Source organism: Nicotiana attenuata, unplaced genomic scaffold (genome assembly GCF_001879085.1).
Source record: "Nicotiana attenuata strain UT unplaced genomic scaffold, NIATTr2, whole genome shotgun sequence".
Classification (NCBI taxonomy): Eukaryota; Viridiplantae; Streptophyta; class Magnoliopsida; order Solanales; family Solanaceae; genus Nicotiana; species Nicotiana attenuata.
This window is the reverse complement of record NW_017674644.1, coordinates 33,171-48,548: the sequence shown is the minus strand read 5'-3', so window position 1 is coordinate 48,548 and position 15,378 is coordinate 33,171. Positions and strand designations below refer to the sequence as shown.

Genomic DNA, 15,378 nt, shown 5'->3' with positions numbered 1-15,378 from the left:
GCTACAAGGCTAGATCAATTAACTCAGCAGCTTCAGGAGAGAATATCACCGGTTAATCGTTTTCTTCACTCTGTTCTGTTATCATTTTGAGCAAATTCCCTAAAATTAGGGCTTGTAAGATTAGCGTCAATTTCTGGCGTAATTGAGTGAGTCATGACCTAGACTGCCTCAATCTGTGTGGTGCGATACAATCTATACTGTTTACAATGGTAAATGACGACGGGGTCTCTACTTCTTCAGCTCTTCCTATGGCGACTGCAACTCAGACTCAAACGATGTATGCTCCAGATCGGGTACATCACAATCATCCTCTGTACATTCATCCTTCAGAGACACAAGGTTCTGTTATGATCTCAACTCAACTTCAAGGTTCTGAAAAATACTCAATGTGGAGTAGGTCAATGAAGATTGTGTTGCATGGTAAAAATAAACTAGGTTTTGTTTTAGGAACTTGTAAACGAGAATTGTATGATCCTAGCTTGCATGAACTCTGGGACAGATGTAATGCCATTGTTCTAGCTTGGATAATGAACACAGTATCTCAAAGTCTAATGAGTATTGTGATTTATGCGTTTGATGCACATAAGGTGCGGGAAGACCTTAAAGAGAGGTTTGATAAAGTAAATGCCTCTAGAGCATGTTATCTGCACAAGAAAATTGCTGCATTAACTCAGGGCATATCACATGAGCACTGGTCTTTCTCCTATGTTCCCTGTGCTGCAACTAGTTGAACCTGGTCCTCCTGCTGTGTCTGCTCTATTGCACTCATCTTCAACCTCTACTTCTGATCCTGATGCTTCTCAGCTTTCCCCATCATCTACTATCACGGATCCTTCTCCTCTGCCAGTACAACTTAGAAGATCCTCAAGAGAATCTAGACCACCTGTATGGATGGGAGATTATGTTGTTCAACAGAAGTCCTCATGTCCATATCCACTATCCAACTATGTGGTGTATGACCACCTCAATCCTGCCTACAGGTCTTCATTAGCTGTTTATTCAGCAATTGCAGAACCTAAGACCTATGCTGAAGCCAGTATTAATCCACTATGGGTGGATGCTATGAAGTCTGAGATTTCAGCTCCTGAGAGCAACAATACTTGGACAACTGTAGACCTTCCTCCAGACAAATTTCCCATAGACTGCAAGTGGGTGTTTAAGGTTAAGTACAAGTCCACAGGAGATGTGGAGAGATATAAAGCAAGGCTGGTTGTCAAAGGCTACAGCCAATAGGAAGGTTTGAACTACACTTAAACCTTCTCACCAGTAGCTAAGATGGTCACAGTGAGGTCTATAGTGGCTCTTGCTGCTGCTTCAAATTAGTTTGTGTTTCAAATGGATGTCCATAATGCATTTCTACGGGGTGATCTGTCTGAAGAAGTTTATATGCAAATTCCTGATGGCTTTTCAAGCCAGGGGGAGTATAAAAATGTGTGCAAGTTGAATAAGTCCTTGTATGAACTCAAACAAGCTCCTAGACAGTGGAACCAAAATTGACAGAAGCATTGACAGATCTAGGATTTGTGCAGTCACACTATGACTACTCTTTGTTCACATAGAAGGGAGCAAATTTGGTGATTGTGCTTGTCTATGTAGATGATTTACTAGTGAGTGGCAATAATCTAAACCTGATTGAGAAGGCCAGAAAGGACCAGCAGAGTAGGTTAAGATGAAAGACTTAGGGGAACTGAAGTACTTCCTTGGCATAGAGTTTTCAAGGTCAGAGAAAGGCATCCATATATGTCAGAGGAAGTATGCAATTGAGCTGCTATCTGAGACTGGTTTATCAGGAGGAAAACCAGCACTCACTCCACTAGAATTCAATCACAAACTTACCTCCATAGAATTTGACAAGGTGTTCAACAAGGAGAACTTGTCTGATGACAGGCTACTTGAAGACAGAAGTGGTTATCAAAGAGTAGTGGGAAGATTGTTGTATTTGACCATGACTAGACCTGACTTTGTGGAACAGGTTCTAAGTCAGTTCATGCATGCTCCCAAGCAATCACATCTAGATGCTGCTATGAGAGTGATCAGGTACATTAAAGGGAATCCTGGTCTTGGACTGTTCCTACCATCATATGGCAATCAAAAGTTGGTTGCATTTTGTGATTCAGATTGGGGTGATTGTGTAGAGACAAGAAAGTCAGTCACAGGCTATGCTATGAAGTTTGGTGATGCCTTAATCTCCTGGAAATCAAAGAAGCAAGGAACAGTTTCAAGAAGCTCAGCTGAGGCAGAGTTCAGAAGCATGGCCACTACTGTTGCAGAGATAAAATGGTTAGTTGGACTATTTGAGGAGTTAGGAGTATCAGTTGAGTTTCCAGTTCAACTTCACTGTGATACCCAGGTTGACATCAAATTGCAGCTCATCTTATTTTTCACGAAAGAACCATACACATAGACATCGATTGTCACTTTGTAAGGGAGAAGATTCAAGAAGGAATGATCCAAACTCAACATATTGGTACAAGAGAAACTGGAAGATATCTTCACCAAGAGTCTATGTAGCCCACAACATGATTACTTACTGTGCACGCTGGGAATGAAGAGTCTATTTTCATCCCTCAGCTTGAGGGGGAGTGTAGAAGGAATAGATGTGGGGTCTAGTGGTTAAGTTAAAATATTGTAATTAGGTGAAGTTAGTTGAAAGAGTAGGTTAGTTAATTAGTTGTATAAATAGAAGTTGGTTAACATATGTACATTAGCTTTTCTAGAGTTAGTTGAAAGCATTTTTGTCTAATATAGATAACAAAGCTTCTCCTTCTTCTCACCGACTTCCTTCCTCTTTTGCCTGGATGACTTGTTCAACAAGCACACACTATTACAAACATCATTCGATACTGTAGAATGTTTGGTTGACCTTGAACTAGGGCTGTTCAAATTGAACCATAACCGATAATCGGACCACCAAAGTGATTTATTGGCTTATATCGGATTATCAGATTAGCGGTTGGTAAACGAATTAAAATTTTATAATTAATGATTTATCGATTCAGGGCAGAATACTCAATTTAATAATTGGATAAATCATTAATCCATTACGAATTATTATATTTATATTTTTAGCACTATGTATATAGAGTATCTTTTCCACTATTTGAAACCTTAATGTCTTATTTCACTAAATCTCAGCAGCACTCAGCGACATTCTCCATTTCTCTCAACAATCCTTAGGAAATAACGACACTAATCAAACTTACAAGGAAGCAACTTTTTAGCTGCTTAAGTTTCAACGTCAACATAACTTTTTGGGGCACGACAAGAAAGATCTAGACAGTTCTTGATATCTTTTTGCTCAAATAAATCATTTAACCTGGTAACTGAAGCAAAATTCTATTCAAAATGTATGTTAAGTGAACTTCTATTACTGGATTAAGGATCCTAGTTTGTATTTTAACTTGCTTATTGTAAAACAATTAAAAAAGAAGATACTGTCATTAACAATAAGAGCCTCATTAGCTTACTTGAGTATGATTGTGATTGGATCGTCTATTTATTATTCACTGTCTTGCTTACTTATATAAATTTCATTGTCTATTTGATTTAGCCGATAAACCGTTCGATAATCACTAACCTGACACTAATCCACCCACCGATATCTTATCTGGTGATTAGCGGATTAGTATATTTACAAGCCGATAACCGATAAGTCAAAGCGTTAAGTGTAAATATCCGCCCAATGTACCCGATAAGCAGCCCTACCTCGAACCGGACTCAAGTCGTAAAGGAGACGATAGTTCACGCGCTACAGAGAGAGTAGAGCCCGTGGGATCGTTTAGCGTCTAAGAGCTGTATCTGTGTCAGAGGAACGATTGGTCGCCGCGTCATTAGCTTAATAAAAAGACTTATTATATTCTCTAATAATGTCTCAAAAGAGCGGGCGGGGAAATTATTTACACACACACACACCGCACTTTAGCTATAGCACTGCACTTAAGCCTTATAAGAGTGGACACAGAGAGAGAGAGAGAGAGAGAGTGGAAACGGAGGAGGAGCACTTGTTCACAGCGAAGTGCTACTCCTACGTCGAAAGCTTTTCAACCTTTCCCTTTTTCTTCCTTATTTAAGGTGAACTTTTGAAGTATTATTTCTCTGTTTTCTCTTCAACATTAACATACAGAATTAGTGGAATGAATGTGTGATTTTGATTTTGCTTCTTTCAGCCGGCTCTGTACTCGGATTTTCTCTGACTTTCCAGAAATTTTACAGTATCTGTGAGTTAAAAACTTAAAGCTTTTTCTTATCTTGAATATATCGATTAAGCTTATGTTCATACCATATTCTGCAATTTAAGAAGAAGCTTCTAGTAACTTCATTGTTGTTGACCTCAACCTGTTGTTTTCTTGGAAACTGATTTCTGAGAATATGTTTATGGAGATGTGTTTAGGATGTAATTACTGAGTACTTATTAGTATTGTTAAAGGTATGTTTAATGTTGATAGTGTTTTGGTGGTGGAAGAGTTTTTGGAGTTTGGATACGCATCTCTATACGGATTAGATTTGATGGTCAAATTGGTGGTGAATTTATGTTATTGAATCAGGACCGTTAAAAATTATGTGGTTAAGAAGTCCTGATTGAGACTGATACCCGGAATCTTGCTACTGTCTCAAAGTCTAGGAATCAAATACTTTTAATTTACCTTCCCCCAGATTCTTTCTCACTCAAATCCTTCACTTTCTAACGATTGTCAACATGCCCAGTCTTATTGCAATAAATACAAACAAACACTTTTCTTATTGAGATTATTTTACACGTCTCCTATTGAGTAACTTATCCAAAAAATAGAAAATGAAGTGTAACCAGATTGTTGGAAGACATTTGTTTTTCATTTTAGTTCCTTTATTTCTTTCTTTTCATAATTCAGATGAACTTTCGATAATACTAGCTTAAGAACATTGTATTCTACTATGAGTATTTTACAAGGACCTGGGAGTTAAAGCCCGGGAGCTTGCGCATTTCATCCTTATTCTTGAATCTCTGCTTTGCATTTGATAGATAAGACTTTTCCTCAACAAGTTGGTAATCAGAGCAATGATAGAACTAAAAACTTTGATCTGCATGAAATTTTTTAGGTAAAAGCTAACAAGGAATGCTTTAGATTATGGATTCATGTTACTTTCTCTTTGATCTCAGGATTGCATTTTGATTATTCCTTTCTAGAATCTAGATTCGACTATATTCTACCATCACGTGAAGCATGTCATCAAAATTGAGTGAACGGTATTGGTTCTCTCATCAGTAGTAGTACAACTCTGTGCTTCATCCTCCATCCATATATCTTGCATAATAATCAGAAGCTTTAAATACTTTACGGACAATCTAGCTAGAAAAGTATGTCGGTTTATTGAATTTATATTTCAATGGACTGCTAGTTTCACCCACATACATTTACTTGCGCTTTTATTATGTCATCTTTGGCAGGTAAAATGCCACTTTAATTTTCTATTGCTGTCATCATGGATGCTGTCATCATGGATTAGGCCAGTCAGCTGCTATAGAGCAAATTTAGCTACTTTCTATGTAAAGGAAGAAAGGGAAGTATTTTTATTGACTACAGAAGTGTTGTTCATATGGCAAGAAGATATGGGCCTTATTTCGATCCTGAGTATGAGACCTTAAGTATCAGGATAAATCCTCCAAGGTTGAGCTTCTCTACTTTTAGCTTTTGCCATTTTTGCAACATCCACTGCTTGCCTTCACTATATTTTATTTTACTTTCATTGGCCAGCCTAGATATTACTCGTTGTGGTTTAGGATGTTACTTATACCAGGATATGGAAACCTGTCGGTCTCCTTTGAACCAACTAAAGAAAATCATGGATGTCAACTAAATTGCTTCATATTTAAGACCCTCAGCTGTTTTCATGTGGTTTTACTAATGATTATTTGATGCTATTAGGGTATCTGTGGACAATGCGAGTTGCAAGGATTGCACACTAGTGAAGGTAAACTTTGAGAATCTTTGAGTGATTGAGTCCTTATTTTGTTATTTCAAGGATCCACAACACCTTTGATGAGATGAAGCTCACTTTATCACAGTTCAATAAGCTCTTAATTTTACGAGTATTCTTGTTAGATTAGTGTGTGTCTGGTCATCTGAGCCTGCTATAGTGCATGATCAAAAGTTTACTGAATGAAAGGAGTATATTAAAAAAATTTCTTTCACAAATTTTATTGGTCCAACTTTTTGAACACAATCTGCTGTCGCAAGTAGGAATTACTAATATCTGTGAGCTAGAGCCTGGTGATCTGATAGGCATGATTTGAATCACTAGTCTGAGTCAGATAAGGGGTACCACATTAACTCTATATCATTCAGTTGCTTTTGTCAAAGTAGTTGATACATTTTTGATATGGGTAACATAAAGTACATTATTAATGAACTACCTCCAGCGCCTTCTTAGGTACTGAGGTGTTCAAAAGTACCCACTGAGGTTTTCGTTGTTTTCCTCAGGTTGACAGTGTCAACAAACCTGGAATACTGCTGGAAGTGGTGCAAATCCTAACAGACCTTGATCTTGTAATTACCAAAGCCTACATATCCTCTGATGGCGGGTGGTTCATGGATGGTGAGTATTGTTTCTCATTAGTATTTTCAGGTGTTGAAGCTTTTAGACAAGGCACATCCAAGTAATTTTAGTTGCATATTCAAGAGCTGCTACTGTCAGGGGCGGAGCTATAAGTAAGTGGGTTCAGTTGAATCCCCTTCGTCAAAACAGGGCTAAAATGAATTATTTGGTTATATATGAACTGTTGAATTCCCTTGACATAAGAGAAGATTCTAGTGTAGTGGTAAAGGAGGTTCAAAATTATTTTTGGTCACAGGTTCAAATCCCTAATGTGACATTCTAGTATTTTCTGAACCCCATTGTATAAACTTCTGGCTTTGCCACCGGTAGATATGGATCATGTTCTACACTATTTCTTTTACAAGCTTGGACTGCTATCCAACTAAATACCCAAATTCAAGTTTCTTCCTCCTTGGTGGTTATAGATTTACTAGTATGTGTTAATTGGTGGCCATGTATACCATATTCACTTTCGCCATTTCTTGGCCATTTTACAAAAGTGTCAACCTTATAATCTGTTTCCCCATTAACACTCTTTTCTAGCTCTGTCCCATCCATATAATATACTAGACTTAGGGCACACAGTTGGGAAATTTCTTACAAGTTTTCATTTCATTTTTAACAGTATTTCATGTTACTGATCAACAAGGCAACAAAGTTACAGACAGCAACACTATTGGTCATATAGAAAAGGTAAAGTATCCCTTGTTTTTCTTGCCTTCTGATTTCATATTTTTGTAGCCTCTATACAAGTAATGCGGGGATAAGACAACAATCTTTGACAGATTCTCGTATGATAGTATACAAAAGAAGGGAAAGAGGGATAAATTAAAACGTAGCATCTTCTAGAAATTGCTAAAATATCATGCAACTCCAAGCTAGCCATTGTAGTTGATGTTATGTACTTTGGGTTTATATGCAGGCATTGTCAATGACATTTCTTCTCATGTATTTTTTGCACCTAGCATATATCAGAGTTTTACTTTTGGGACTCTATGACTATTCAGAGCACAGCAAAAGTCAAGCAACTATTCACAAATCCTTGGTGACTAAAAATGTTACAGAATAGCTGCTCATTGTTAGATAAGAGTTCCCAATTCCACAAACTAAATAGTGCTCTACTAATGTGTTTGGGTTTGCCTATTTCTCTTATCTGTTTCAGTCATGAGCTTATTGCTGTCATAATCCTCGCTTTTACTGCAGGTTTTTTCACACAAGTTGTAGTTAGGCTTTCCTGAACTTTGTATGCAAGAGCATATATGTACCTTAGTAGTCAGCCAATAAAATCCTATTTTATCCCCAATAAATGCTTTAGCCCATGTAGGTGTGTCATCCAAGTGACTGAAACTTAAGAAGTAGCTACCCTAAGCAAGAACCTAGTTATATCCAAGTTACTAACGATTTCAATAAATTTCTTACATTAGGCGCTAGGACCTGAAGGTTACACATCAGGCATATTGAAGACTTGTCCCGGTAGAAAGGTAGGAGTGAACTCTGTGGGTGATTACACCACCATTGAGCTTATAGGAAGCGATCGTCCGGGTCTTTTATCAGAAATTTCTGCTGTACTAGCCAATCTTCATTTTAATGTCGCTGCTGCTGAAGTTTGGACCCATAATAGGCGCACAGCATGTGTCCTTTATGTCAATGATAATTGTTCATCACTTGATGTGGATGAAGAATCCAGATTATGTGTCATGGAAGAGCAACTCAATAACATTCTTCGTGGACGGGAGGATGATGAGAGTGGGGCTCATGCTACTTTCACAGTTGGCAGTACTCATGTTGATCGGCGGCTTCATCAGATGTTCTTTGCTGATAGGGACTACGAAGGTGGTTGTCTTGAAATGGAGATAGAATACCCTCCTAACTTCAAACCAGAAGTCAGAATTGAAAGCTGTGTCGAGAAAGGGTACTCAGTGGTCAGTGTCAGTTGCAAGGATAGACCAAAGCTTATGTTTGACATTGTATGCACCCTCACAGACATGCAGTATGCTGTTTTCCATGCCACTATCTCATCTGATGGTCCCTATGCATCACAGGTAATCTCATTATGTTGTTCTGATGATTGCTAGTCTGAAAAAAAACAATTGAAAAAAAAAATGAAAAAAAAATGTCTGCTAAGAGGCATATTCTGTATGAGATAAACTAACATATGGAGGATAAATCATTTTATTTAACAATACTTCTATTTTAAGAACTTATTTCCATTTAACAATGTCAATTCTGGATCCGCCACTATTTAGTTAGTATCTTCTTATTAAATAAAAGTTAAATTGTTATAGAGGGAGCTCCAATTGGTCTCAAATTTTTCAGTGAGAGCAGAAAGATCAGAACCGAAAGTATCAGTGATATGATTGCCTTGCTTGAGTTTCTGAAACTACCTTTACCCCATTAAAACTCCCATTAAACATGTCTACCTTAGAAGTATTTTCATCCTTCATCTATTCGTTTTGGGTTACTGATTAGTGTAATTCTTAATCACACTCCCAAAGGAAATAAAATATATGACCCCCGGCCCACACACACACAAACAAAAGAAAAAAGAAAAAAAAAAGTCTAGTTTAGCTTATGCTTTAATACCTAAAGTTCTTTCCAGTTTCAAAGTGGCTCAACATTGGAATCACTGATGGGAGTGTTATTAGGCTTTAAGTCTAGTAGGCATTATGTAATATCAGGACGACTGAATTTGTAGGAATATTTTATCCGCCACATGGATGGTTGCACTCTGGAATCTGAAGAGGAGAAAAAGGTTGTGAAGTGTCTTGAAGCTGCGATTCGGCGAAGGATAAGTGAGGTAAGGGTGATTATCCACTTCTCTAAATTATTGTCTTAAATGCTTCTCAAGATTATGATTAGCCTCGGTGCTGAGCCAAGCGGGCTTCTTTCATCAAGCCCCCCAGCCCCACCCCCATTCTGAATACTTTTTATCAAATAGACAAAGGTCTCTAACTTAAAGTAACTCATAGTTAAGGTTTCACTTTAAGAAAGAATCGAGGGCTAGTCTATATGTCAACTTTCATTCTGTATAAGTCCGTAATTGCCTGGAATAAATGAATCGGAAGAATAATGCAAATCTGATTTTTCTTTTCTAAGCTTAGCTAGGTCCACGCCTTGTGCAATCTTTTAGTTTGAAATTGGGATGAATGGGAAAGTTTGGCGGCAAGAGTGGTCCTCTAACATTATACTTTGGAAAATTAGGCATGGCTAATATTCTACTTCCTACTCGTACCTTTTTCATCAAATATTATCAGATTTTCAAGCATTCACATGTTAGTTCAATTAATAACATTATGGCATGCACGAACCTTCAACCTCAAATTCTTAATGCCACCAGGCCTTGATTCCTTTGATATGCAGGGTTTTAGTCTAGAGTTATGTGCCAAGGACCGAGTTGGCTTACTTTCTGAAGTTACGAGAGTCCTACGAGAAAATGGGCTATCAGTGACTAGAGCTGGAGTCACAACTATCGGGGAGAAAGCAAAGAATGTCTTCTACGTACGAGACGCATCTGGAAACCCTGTAGAGATGAAGACAATTGAAAGACTACGTGAAGAAATTGGACAGACAATGATGCTTAATGTGAAGAAAGTCCCAACATCTGCAAAGGTAGCTGAAACTGGTGGTTTGGCTAAGACAAGCTTTTTCTTCGGAGGCTTACTGGAAAGATTCCGTACTTAGAAATTCATCTACAAAGAGATACCTACTTGTATAGAAGAATAAAGCACTTGAGTGAAGTGTATAAATGTGGTAAGGTATCCCTGTTAAAATGCATGTAGATACATTGAGAATTTACCTTGTCAAGATAAACAAAGGGAAAAAGGAATGGGTCTCTCCCAGTCTTACTCTATGCAGAACTCTGGAAGATTATCAGATGACTGTGTGTTGTTCCTGCCAAATAAAAGTACGAAAATCTATTGCTGTCATATGACTTTGGGTTGGAGCTTTAGCCAAGAAATGCTATTGAAGATTGAACAAAGAAGCCAATCGGTTATAGTTTAATTGACGTCTATGTTGTGTCCAAGCTAAGGTTAGAGACAAAGAGCTGTTAACATTGTTTTGATTAGCCTTTTGGTCCTTCACTTGTATTCTAGCCGGTTGACTATGTTACAAGAGTCAAATCGTTTTCTTTCGGGGAACAATATGTAATATCCTGACCAGAACATACCGTAGATATCATCAATTAGCGTGTAATTGGAAATAGTGTCACAATAAATATGCTCTTTTGATACTGGATTGTCTCACTTAAAATATTCCTGGATATTTTACTTTCTTCGACTTCATAGAAACTGGGATATAAAAATTAGTCCACAAAATACTCACTGTTAAATTATAGAAATAGTTAACAAAATAACAATAGTATAACAATATATTTGGTGTATTTTTACAAGTGGGGTCTGAGAGGGTAGTATGTATGCCGACGTTACCCTTACTTTGTGAAGGTAGAAAGACTTTTTCCGGTAGACCCTTGGCTCAATAAAAGCAAAATCATAGCACTTATGACAAAGAACTACGAAAAAAATAGTAATAGTAGCCAGAAAAAAAATAAAATCGAAGCAAAGGAAACATCAGGTACTAACAACGATCTAAAAATAGGGAATACGAGGATAACACTAGTACTACATTTATAAAAAAAGTACCGACTACTTACTAAAATCTACTACCCTAATCCTCGACCTCCACACCCTGCTATTAAGGGTCATGTCCTCCGTAAATTGAAGATGTGACATCTCCTATCTGATCATCTCTCTCAATACTTCTTCGGCCTACCTCTACCTCTCCTAGGACCCGCTATAGCCAACCTCTCACACCTCCTTACTGGGGCATCTGTGCCTCTCCTCTTTACGTGCCCGAACTATCTCAGTCTCGCTTCCCGCATCTTGTCCACCACACATGTCACTCCCACTTTATCCCAAATATCTTCATTCTTAATCTTATATATCTCTCTTAGGATGCCCACACATCCATCTCAACATCTTCATTTCCGCAACTTTTAACTTCTGAACATGAGAGGTCTTGACCGGCCAAATCTCCGCTCCATACAACATGATCGGTCTAACCACTACTCTGTAAAACTTGCCTTTAAGTCTTGGTGGCACATTCTTGTCGCATAAGACATTAGATGTGAGCCTCCACTTCATCTGCCCCTCTCCAATACGATGTGTGACATCCTTGTCAATCTCTCCATTACTTTTTTGGATTATAGACCCAAGATACTTAAAACTTCATCTCTTGAGTATGACTTGTGTCCAACTTCACTTCAATGTCAGCCTTCCCGACTCACGTCAGTATTTTGTTTTAGTCCTGCTCAACTTGAAACCAATAATAACAATAATAATATTACTAGTTTCTCGACACGTGCGTTGCACGTGTATGTCGAGTTTAATAGTATATGATATTGTAAATAATATCGAAATTACTAAAACACAAGTTTGAATATATAATATTATACATGAAAAAATAAAGTACAAATTTATGTATGATCAAAATGGATTGTTATACGGTCTTATTCGTCGTGGTCAAAATGATTGGATATCGTCTCAACTTATAAAGATGAACAATCAAAATTTAAGTCGGGAGAGAGAGAGCAAAAGGGAAAAGGTCCAGATATATCCTTGTACTTTATAAATAGTTTATATTTATCCCGGTTATAATTTTCGTCTAAATTTATCCCTACTGTTAAAAAAGTAAACAAATTTGTCCCTATCCTTAACGATTATCCACAGTGGCACCTGACACCTCAACTAAAATGCCATGTAAGAGTCCATGTCACCATTTTTAATAAGATTTTATTTATTGCACTTCTTTATTACTTCAGAAAGTTAAAAATAATCCCAAAAACGGTTGCTTCTTCTTCCTCAACGAGTTCTTCGTTTTGGCTTCAATTTTTTGTATCCAAACAAAGACATTCACCAAATGGACAGATGGTAACCACAACTTTTAACATCAATGTCCCTACAAACCCCAACCAATACTTTAGCTTAAACTTCAGCGAATCAAAGTACTTAAATCTTATGTTCTCGATCTCTCTTATAAACCCTTCAATGGCGATTTTTCAATTTTCTGAACACTAGTGTTATTATTCCTGTTTTAAGCTCCAATATTTGGTTTTGCACTCCATTTCAGTAGGAATCAAGCAAGTAATTTTAGGTTCTTGAGTCCTTTTCGAGCTTTGAATTTCGACGACCTAAAAAATATAGTACAAGTTTGTTTTTCACCCAAATATACTAAATCTGCGTTTGATTCATGATTTTAACCTCAAAATGGCAACACCCCACTGATTTTCTCTATGTATAATCAACAGATCAAATGGGGTTTCAAAAAAATTCGGCACCAAAAGAACGTAGTGGGTTTCGAAAATTTCATCGCAGATTATTCAAATAAGAAAAAGAATTTGATTTTTAGCTCTAATAGTAACTCCAAACAAGTTTTTTTGAAGGAGAGAAAAATTGAGACACCACTATCATTGCAATCTTTGAAGTTTAGTATGAAAATTAAATTGTGAAATTTAGGAATTGTGGTGTTTTGAAGTTTGAAAACTGATTGACAATCATTCATTGAGCTTGAAACAGAAAAATAGCTATTGGTTTTGGAGTTTGGCTGGTTATATTTCAAGAATATCATTGTTGACATGTTGAAGGGCTTGAATAGAGAAGAAGATTAATTTTATTTTGGTGAAGTGATGTCTGCAATGGAAAGGTAAAGGAGAAATAATGGGGGGAAAATAAAAAAAAAATGTTGGGGGGGGGGGGGTGGGGGGGGGCGGAAGGTAGGGAAATAATTGTACGGGGAAATGAAAATTTTCTGGTCAAATAATCAAATGAAAAAGAAATAAACAGTAGACTGAATAGATTTTAGAAGAAATTATAAAAAATGGTGATATGAACTCTTATGTGGCATTTTAATTGAGGTGTCGGGTGCAACCGTGGATAACCGTCAGGGTTGGGGTAAACTTGTTTACTTCTTTAATGGTAAGGATATATTTAGACGGAAAGTATTACGGAGGATAAATGTAAACTATTTACAATAGTACAAGAATAAATCTGAACCTTTTCCCTTTATTTTTTGATTTTCCATTATGTAAATATTGTGTTGGACGTGCAATGCACGTGCATAAGAACTAGAGTAGTATTATCTAATTGGTTTACTTGAAAACATTAGAAAAGATATTCTATAATATTAATGTTAGAATACTTAATAGGCAAAATGGCTTCCAGGCCATCTAAACTTGCATCCATTTTCCATTTCGATATATAAACTTAGAATTTTCCCATTTTAGCACTCTTATTTGATTAAATGAATATTATAAACCATTTTGATCGTTGACCATGCCTATGTGGAGGAGGTGTAGCTGACATGGCAACAATGCATGCACATCACTGCTATAAGGCGCGTAAATATAATTTTTTTGATCTTTTAGTTGATAAAAGAACAAAAGGACAAAGAGGGGGGGGGGGTAGGGGGGGGGGTTTCCAAACCCCTCCTTTCTTCTGTCACCCTTCCCTCTTCTCTTTCTTCCTTCCTTCTGTGCCTTCAATCCCACTAACTCCATCTTCTCCAATCTCTCACTCCGTTGCTCCCTTCTCCTCCTCTCCTCCAAATCCTCTTACCCCACTGATTCACATATTTCCATGAAAAAATGCAAAACCCTAACGATGGAGCAATAGTAGCTGAAATAAACCTCAACCGCACATCAAATTCAAAGCCAAAAGTTGTAGTAATAATGGGAGCAATAGGTTATGAAATTCTTTACTTTATTCCAGAAGGTGTAATTTTCATACTCAAAAGCAGAGTTTAGTAAAAACACATCTTCAACATTCTTATACCCAATGACCCACTAATAAATTTACAAGAAATTCAAGAGTTCGAAGCCATTAGAGCCATGGACGATAGTTATTCTTCGTTGCTTCTTTTCATTCTTTCCTTATTCGTCTCTTCTTGGTCTATTATAGATAACTGAAGAACATTAGTTCTCACCTGTGATGGAGTTTGGCAAGCTATGGTGAGAAAAGAGAAAGAAATAAAAAGTAGGACTTAGAAAATTAGAGGGGGCAGGCGCCCCTGACGTGTAGCAATTTTAGTGGTCTTTTGCTAATTAGATGCCCACGTCTGCATATTTGTAATACACGCGCTATGGTCGGATGGACGGAAAGGTTTAATATTGTGCAAATGTATGAGTTGAAGTGTTTAAATGGAAAAGTTTTAAGTTTATATACTGGTATGACAAACATGTACAAGTTTAGGTAGCTCGGAGGCTGTTTAACCAAAAATTGAGTAATTCGGTCAAAGCTAATTTTAAGAAGTACTCGGGCTACTGATAATCAAGAAATTCTATATTTACTTAATGACAAGAAAGGATAAAGTATGAAGTAGCGAGAATAGCCAATGGTAAGCAAAAGAAAGTAATTGTTTTGCAATAGTAACCAAAACGTGTCTGTACAAATGATATTTCTTTCCCTTTTATAGGAATCTAAAAGTACAATGTTTTTCCCCTTTTATGACCGAATCATTACGAGCATTAATGACATTAATGAGATGTTATAATTGGTAATCATAACTGTTTGTGAAGATTCTGTAACATCCGAGCTCATTCATACACACTAATTGATGATTCATGAATCTTTCCTTTTTAATGTCTTGATTCATTCTGTCAGTACCTCTTCAGGTAATGACTTTGTCTTCTCTTCTCGTGGGTGTTTTGATCGTATTTATTACGATTCGTGCCTCTTTTAATGCATCTTTCTAGCTGTCGCTTTCTTACTGATACACGTGTTTTGTCATATCAACCATTCACATAAATCCACG

The 15,378-nt window shown here is 37.0% G+C and overlaps 3 protein-coding genes across 7 annotated transcripts; all 3 read left to right on the top strand.

Annotated features, from left to right (window-relative positions):
* The first annotated feature begins 206 nt into the window (after nucleotides 1-206).
* LOC109219057 lies at nucleotides 207-1,233 on the top strand. The gene is made up of 2 exons (XM_019383467.1): nucleotides 207-610; nucleotides 675-1,233. The coding sequence occupies exons 1-2, from the start codon at nucleotides 207-209 to the stop codon at nucleotides 1,231-1,233; spliced, it is 963 nt and encodes a 320-aa protein (XP_019239012.1).
* A 436-nt stretch (nucleotides 1,234-1,669) lies between these two features.
* Nucleotides 1,670-2,404, top strand: LOC109219056 (uncharacterized mitochondrial protein AtMg00810-like). Its single transcript, XM_019383466.1, has one exon. It carries the CDS (start codon nucleotides 1,670-1,672, stop codon nucleotides 2,402-2,404), a length of 735 nt encoding a protein of 244 aa, XP_019239011.1.
* A 1,490-nt stretch (nucleotides 2,405-3,894) lies between these two features.
* LOC109219058 (ACT domain-containing protein ACR3) lies at nucleotides 3,895-10,804 on the top strand. Of its 5 annotated transcripts, XM_019383468.1 has the most exons (10): nucleotides 3,895-4,071; nucleotides 4,167-4,217; nucleotides 5,426-5,645; nucleotides 5,904-5,949; nucleotides 6,459-6,573; nucleotides 7,199-7,266; nucleotides 7,496-7,618; nucleotides 7,998-8,615; nucleotides 9,269-9,370; nucleotides 9,934-10,804. In XM_019383468.1, exons 3-10 carry the CDS (start codon nucleotides 5,575-5,577, stop codon nucleotides 10,252-10,254), a joined length of 1,464 nt encoding a protein of 487 aa, XP_019239013.1. In that variant the 5' UTR covers nucleotides 3,895-4,071; nucleotides 4,167-4,217; nucleotides 5,426-5,574; the 3' UTR covers nucleotides 10,255-10,804. The 5 variants fall into 5 exon arrangements, with proteins under 5 accessions (XP_019239013.1, XP_019239017.1, XP_019239014.1 ...); XM_019383472.1 differs by lacking the exon at nucleotides 7,496-7,618 and having other exon boundaries at nucleotides 3,898-4,071; nucleotides 9,934-10,430; XM_019383469.1 differs by lacking the exon at nucleotides 3,895-4,071 and having other exon boundaries at nucleotides 4,093-4,217; nucleotides 9,934-10,430.
* Nucleotides 10,805-15,378: the final 4,574 nt, after the last annotated feature.